Below are 7,500 nucleotides of genomic sequence, written 5' to 3' on the forward strand. Positions count from 1 at the left end.
ATAACATTATTTTTTTATGTCCTCTTTTAACGAGTTAGGCCTAAACCAAAGGCAAAAGGAAAACAATTGTCAGTTATTGTTCGCCGAAAAATGTGGTTTTGTCATAAAAAAGATATTATTAATTAACCCTTTGGCCGCCGACAAACTGCCGCTTGTAACAATGAAGCCTTCATTGCGGTAGATTGTCACTATAGGGGAATTGTTCAAGTTTTTCGGTGCACAATTGTTTTCCTTTGGTAAAATGGTTATCAAAAGACATGAAAATAACTTTATATAATAAAGAATATTAATTGAGGCTTTTTAAGGGCAGTGGAACTTAAAATTTGTTACAAGCTGCTTCAAACACTGGTGTACTAAATTGTTTTGATTTTCTAAAATAAGGGTGATGTCCAATGCTATGATGTCCACATACAATTTGTGTGGAAAGAATGGGAAGAGACCTTTCCGGAACCCGAATTTTTATAAAGTTGTCAGAGGTAATGAATTCTGATAAATGACAGTTTATAATGTGCATGACTTGAGCGTAATTGACATTGCAAGTCTTGTTTGATGATCATAGAGCCCAATATATACGAAGTGGAAATTCTTATTATTTTCAGACAGTACCATGGCCAGTCAGCCGACAGCAACGGAGGCGGATGTGGACACTGCCATATCACAACATTTGAAATATGCCCCTGATCGGTGTGGAGGTGCGGGCAGGAACAAGCCCTCATCTATCTATAATTCCAGCAATGTGTGTCTGTGTGTGTGTCTCTGTGTGTGTGTGTATGTGTGTATGTGTGTATGTGTGTATGTGTGTATGTGTGTATGTGTGTATGTGTGTATGTGTGTATGTGTGTATGTGTGTCTGTGTGTCTGTGTGTCTGTGTGTCTGTGTGTCTGTGTGTCTGTGTGTCTGTGTGTCTGTGTGTCTGTGTGTCTGTGTGTGTGTGTGTCTGTGTGTGTGTGTGTCTGTGTGTGTGTGTGTGTGTCTGTGTGTGTGTGTGTCTGTGTGTGTGTGTGTGTGTCTGTGTGTGTGTGTCTGTGTGTGTGTGTCTGTGTCTGTGTGTCTGTGTGTGTGTCTGTGTGTGTGTGTCTGTGTGTGTGTGTGTCTGTGTGTGTGTCTGTGTGTGTGTCTGTGTGTGTGTCTGTGTGTGTGTCTGTGTGTGTGTCTCTGTGTGTGTGTGTCTGTGTGTGTCTGTGTGTGTCTGTGTGTGTGTCTGTGTGTGTGTCTGTGTGTGTGTCTGTGTGTGTGTCTGTGTGTGCGTCTGTGTGTGTGAGTCTGTGTGTGTGTGTGTGTCTGTGTGTGTGTGTGTCTGTGTGTGTGTGTGTCTGTGTGTGTGTGTGTCTGTGTCTGTGTGTGTCTGTGTGTCTGTGTGTCTGTGTGTCTGTGTGTCTGTGTGTCTGTGTGTCTGTGTGTCTGTGTGTCTGTGTGTCTGTGTGTGTGTGTGTGTGTGTGTGTGTGTGTGTGTGTGTGTGTGTGTGTGTGTGTGTGTGTGTGTGTGTGTGTGTGTGACCGCTGTTTCTCGACAATCACTTTTCTGATCTTATTGAAACTTGCCAGATATATTGCTGGGGACCTGAGGATGTGCCTTGTCAAGGTTTGATATTAATCAGACAAGTGCTTCCGAAGTTATGGCCATTTATTTACCAAACCAATGACAAGACACGTTATTGCGTGGGCGTGGCCGATGGGGGAAGGGAAGCTCAGCTGCATTCCCCATTACGGGTTACAACGTACGGGCTTCCGGGGAGTGATGACTTCGTGTATTCTAATAATTTCTCGATTTCTTATGCGCATTTATAGATAAACACAATGCCCCAAGTTATGATCGTTTTCATTTTAGACGGTGCATAAATTTCGGTAACATCAGAGTGCTGGTATGCTCCGAACCAGGAAGTAAATTTTTTTCTCTCTCTTCTCTTCTCTTTTCTTTTTGTTTTTCCTTGCCAGGACATTGCGAAAAGGTAAAATACGTAGGCGCTAATTTAATAATTGGCCATAAAACCTAAATTGCGAATAATCGTAACTGTGATATGCGAACTTACGGGCCACGCACGTACGGGCACGCGAGAGCGAAGAAACGGCCTGTGTGGTTGTTGTTTCTTGCTCGCGGTTGGAATATTTATTTATTCTTTTTTTTATTTTTTACAGGCACGTACTGGTCTATCTATAATTCTAGCAGAGAGTGAGAGAGTGAGAGAGTGAGAGAGTGAGAGAGTGAGAGAGTGAGAGAGTGAGAGAGTGAGAGAGTGAGAGAGTGAGAGAGTGAGAGAGTGAGAGAGTGAGAGAGTGAGAGAGTGAGAGAGTGAGAGAGTGAGAGAGTGAGAGAGTGAGAGAGTGAGAGAGTGAGAGAGTGAGAGAGTGAGAGAGTGAGAGAGAGAGAGAGAGAGAGAGAGAGAGAGAGAGAGAGAGAGAGAGAGAGAGAGAGAGAGAGAGAGAACAGTAACCTCCGATCTTCGATGGCGGAGGTTAAATATTTTTAAATTATATTTATCATGGAGAAATTCTATCAGAAAGGTGTTTCACTTCCCAAGTGGGACCCATATTGTACTCTTTTACCAGTCATTGCTGAATTTCTACCTATTGAATGTCAACTATTATGTCATATCGCAAAATTTATATGTGGTTCTTCGTCTTCTCATAATTCTTACCTGAGGTTGCTTAATTATGAATCTTGTAACAATGGGTAGTATGTCATCAGTCGCTAAAACTTGTAATTACATTTTATATAAATGTAAGTTATCGGTCAATACCTTTTATGCTCCTAATGCCCATTTAATGTATGCAAGCATAGAATTATCAGCAGTTTTACTAACACTGCATGATGATGTTATTGTACTTAAAGGTGCCTTTGTGCAGTCAATTATATTTGAGAGAGAAGAAGCTCCACAGTTACTCTCTGGAGCAGAACTTTCTGAATTTGAATTGTTAACTGTGCTTTGCACAAAGTGAATTTGTCAAAAAGGTATTTACGACTTTTCCCCATGTGGTATTTCTTTTTATTCCCAATTTTTAGTCCATGTTTCTCAATTGCAATGGTATCTACTTTCATTGATTGTACGTTTGTATTTGAGTGTGCTTTTTTGGTACGAATAAAGACATTATTGTTGTTAATACTGCTTGTATATTTTTGCCGCAATCATGCTCTGCGTGGTACGTGATAATAAATGATTATGAATTACAGTTGTTTTCAAGTTGTGGTCATTATGTGTTACTGTGCAATGTAATGATGTTGCAATACAACTTCAATGTTTTGATAATGGCACCGGTAGAACAGCGGTGCTCCGCTGGCCCCAGAGCTATGGGTCGAGGGCTCCATCAAGCTGGAAGCTGAAGGGTGTCATGCACTGCAATGTTCGTTTCTTTGGCGTGCAAAGAAAAGGGTAAAAACAAAAACTCCATTTTATGAACGTTGTGATAAAGTTGAAAACTAACGTCATGCTTCAATGTCGTGACAACGTTGAAATCTGACGTCATGGGTGTTGCAAATACAACTTCCCACTGACCCAATTCTGACGTCGGGCACAACCAGAACACGACGCTGCAGCGACGTCAGATTTCAACGTTGTGACAACATTGAAATCTGACGTTGTGACAACATTGAAATCTGACGTCATTGGTGTTGCAAATACAACTTCCCACTGACCCAATTCTGACGTCAGGTCCAACCAGAACACGATGCTGCAACAACGTCAGATTTCAACGTTGTCACAACGTTGAAAACCGACTTCATGGGTGTTGCAAAAGAACTTCCCACTGACCCAATTCTGACGTCAGGATAGAACTGGCAAACGACGTTGCAACAACGTTGTGTGCCTGCTGCGTGGAGATGTGCTAAGAGAGGAGGTAGGATGGGAGGGGGGGAGATGGGAGGAGTAAGGAGGGGGTAGATTTAAGGAGATGGGATGAATTTGCACTGAAGTTGGAAAAAAAGAATGATTGACGGAAGATAGAAATGCATTAAGAAATGGGATTTTTTTAATTTGTAGGTCAGGGATATGTTTAAACACGTTGGAGGAGAGATGGAGTGCAGATGAATTGAGACAATGGAAGAAGGAAGTGTTGTAACACATGGAATTTTTCAACACAGGATGAAAGAAAGATTGAATTGAACTCAGATTTTTGAAGAAGAACAGGGCAGAGAGAGGACGTTGAAACATTTTAAGACTGTTTCTTTGTTGTTTGCTTGTTTTTGAAGATTATGGAATAGGGGGGCAGAGCAGAAGAATAGTTTGAAGTGTAAAGTCATGAAGGTGAGTTTTTTTTTTGTCTACATTGTCGAGGCTCGAATGAGAGCTAACACACAAGACATAGCAAGCGGGGCATGAGACAAGAGGGGCGGGAGAGGAAAGGACAAAACAGTGGGGAACAGACACATTAGGAGATCTGTGGAAGGGAGAGGGATGGGGCGGGGAACACGGGGTATACAAGATGGACATTACATGGACTTTCAGGAAGGAAAGCAGGGAATTTAATGGAGGTGGGTTTGGGGTGGATTAACGAGGGTAGAAAAGATCGATGTTTTGGATGGGAGAAGATAAGAGATGGTGGTGAACAGCTGTTTTGAAGGCCTGGAGGGAAGAATGGGAATGAATAGAGTGAGGGAGTTCATTTCAAAGGCAGGAAAAAAGAGGAATGAAAGAGTGAGGGTGAGCAGTGATTCTTGATTTTGGTAGTTTTACCAGAAGGGGGTTGTTGGTGGACCTTGAGCGCCCTGTGGAAATATGGTGGGGACACATCACAGAAAGAGTGGGGGGGGGGGGGGGCGAGATCGGAGAGGAGACGGTAGAAGACAGAAAAAACACCTGAAGTGGTGAAGACTAAAGTGGTGACTATCTTCACGATCAAGATGGGATTGGAAAGGTGAAATGGCAAGGAAGAAAAGCAAAGAAGAAAAGGAAGAGGAAGAAGAAGTCACGTAACTCGAGGAAGTCACGGAGTTACGGGAGGGTAAGGTGAGAACAGAAATTTTTTTTGTTGTTCTTTTTTATATTTTAAGACATGAAACAGAGGGTAGAGTTGGGAGGAATTGGAGTGGTGGAGGGATAGTGGAGAAAATAAAAACTTCAGGTGAAAAGGAGAAAATGCAACAAACAAGTTCATGCACACAGATGGGAAGAAGGGTAGGCCTCAAGGAAACCTGATATGAAAAGACCAATGATACTCACACACAAGTTTAAAAACAAAACTGTACTAGGAATCCACAGTAAATACAGAGGCAACAAAATAACAGTGAAAACGCAACAAAAATGACCACAAAACTTATCTTTGAGAAAGTCAGCAGAGATCCCTGAAGAGAACACCACCATCGCTCAAGAACTGGAACTGGAAGTTGTTATGCTAATCGAAGTGATGACCCTGGGCAGACCTTTTTTTGTTTGACTGGCTTAGCAAAGGCATCAGACATGGATCCCTCACTCAACCTTTATGTGATTGCACATTATGTCCGTTAAAGCATCCAAATTCCCCCACATTGAATGACTATTTTATTGATGAAGCATTGGTAGCAGGTAGGATGAAAAGCAGCTCTGTGAGGGATGTTGGGGAAATCTATACCGATTCAATGTTTGTCCAGCTTTGCAATTTCATGACTCAGTACGTCCAGTTTAATCCATTTTAAAACACATTCCACATACCCAGTCCATCCCTGGACCGTGAAAGAATGGACACTGTCATTCTTGATGAAATCATAATGCTTCAAAAGCACCTTGAATCAGATTTTTCTCCCGACATTGATACCTCCAACTGAAATCATGGATCCACGAGTGCTGCCATTTTAGACCGGTCACATGATGAAATAAAGTGATCTGATTCGTCCGTCATTTGAATCACGATGTGAGAGGTGTGGTCAGCCAAAGCGCAGCTTATATATAATTTGATGGCAAACTTTTAAACTGGCACATTTCAGATGTCAAACTTTTGGATCAAGCATGTGTTACCAACTCGTAAAATGAAAGTGGAGTCATTTTAGCTCACTTGGACTTTAGTCAGGTGTGCTTATGTGATCGAGCAGTGTCTGTAGGTGCATGAGTAAGTCGGTGAGTCAGTCAGTCCATAAGCACCAGTCATTATCGCTTGAAACAATTTTTAGAGTCATCTTGCGTTAACTTGCATGGAGGAAAATAATTGCCTCCGCCACCGAAGGTGAAATACGTTATCTTTTCACCCCTTTCTGCCTGCTTGTCTGTTTATTTGTGTGCAGGATATCTCACAATGTTATAGACGGATTCGGACTAAACTTGGACAGGTTGGATGTGTGGCAAGGACGAATTGATTCAATTTTGGTGAAGATCTACATCCGGATCTGGATATGAGGATTATTTAATTTCTCAAGTGATTCTTCACCATTGAGAGAGGGCCAAAAACGATATAGAACAGTATAGCATGATATTTCAAAAATGTAATGGCCCGATATGTTCTCGTGGATCAGGCATTATGTGGCAGTGGTATGCGCTCCACCGAGTGCCCTTCTAATTTATGATGTCATCGGTCATGTGGTTCAGCAGCCAATTTTTTTTTTTTTAACATAAAACCTTCGAAAATCTTTTTCTCCTAAACTGCTGAACAGGTCGAGGCGAAACTTTACAGGTATCATAGCCTCTCCATGAGGAATAAAAAGTTCTCCACCTCTGATGTCATAGGTCACATGGTTTGACAGCTATGATTTTTAAAAAGAATAAAACCTTTAAAAATCAACTTCTCCAGAATGGCTTGACAGATCGAGGGGAAGTTCATCCACATATTTCCCAAGCCTTGGGGATATGAGGGTGTTCATTAATAATTAATCAGTCACATGGTGTGGCAGGCATATTGGATTGAAAAAAATCTTTTGGAAAACTCTCTTGAACTGTTTCATCAATCGACATGAAATTTCACAATTATTATCTCGTGATTCTAGTCGTCATGGGGAACATTTCAACCTGATTGGATACATGGTCGAGCAGCCAGAATTATTTAATATTTTGAATCTGGGTTGAGGGATTTAAATCAAACTTGGTTCAAGTATTATAATGATGTTATAATGTAGGGGGAAGCATATCTGGTGACGTCGCTATGTCGAAGAGTGCCCTTCTAGTTATATAATAGCATCAGTCCAGATTAACAAAAACAAAAATTTTGCTGTTTTGCTCTCATATCTTGTTACTAACCTTGTGCATATCCGAATCATAATAAATGTTTGGAACAAAAAGAACATTAAACATCAACAAGCTGAGCTTTTCTCAGTAAAATGTAACATAAGGGCAAACATTAATACAATCACACAAACCCACCGTTAATCATATTTTTCACCCACGTAATGAAGCCTTTCTCAGCACAGGAAGAGAATTCCTTAAGACTTTTCAGCAGTGGTTCGGTGAGTTCAAACAAAGTTTTTTGTGTCGAAATGAGCTCCTCAGTCATTACACTGAGAGGGTTCTTCTTGAAATCCTTTGTGTCCTGAAACAGGCAATGACATCATCTAGAAGTGTGATTTTAATGCATTGGCATTAGTAAGCATGAATGTATACTTGAAA

General features: G+C 41.2%; 1 protein-coding gene across 3 annotated transcripts in view; it reads right to left on the minus strand.

The window, feature by feature from the left end:
- RNF213 (ring finger protein 213) overlaps window positions 1–7,500 on the minus strand; it is a 645,256-nt gene that overhangs the window by 328,627 nt on the left and 309,129 nt on the right. For all 3 annotated transcript variants that reach the window (XR_015056656.1, XM_085875806.1, XM_085875807.1), the window contains one exon: window positions 7,258–7,423. Coding sequence is in view for 2 of the 3 variants with exons in the window: in XM_085875806.1 (XP_085731932.1) it covers window positions 7,258–7,423 (166 nt within the window). In the remaining variant the exon portion in view is untranslated. The remainder of the gene's footprint in view (window positions 1–7,257; window positions 7,424–7,500) is intronic.

The sequence above is a fragment of the Eptatretus burgeri genome, chromosome 3 (assembly GCF_056783735.1).
Source record: "Eptatretus burgeri isolate ZD-2024b chromosome 3, Ebu_testis_v1, whole genome shotgun sequence".
Taxonomy (NCBI): Eukaryota; Metazoa; Chordata; class Myxini; order Myxiniformes; family Myxinidae; genus Eptatretus; species Eptatretus burgeri.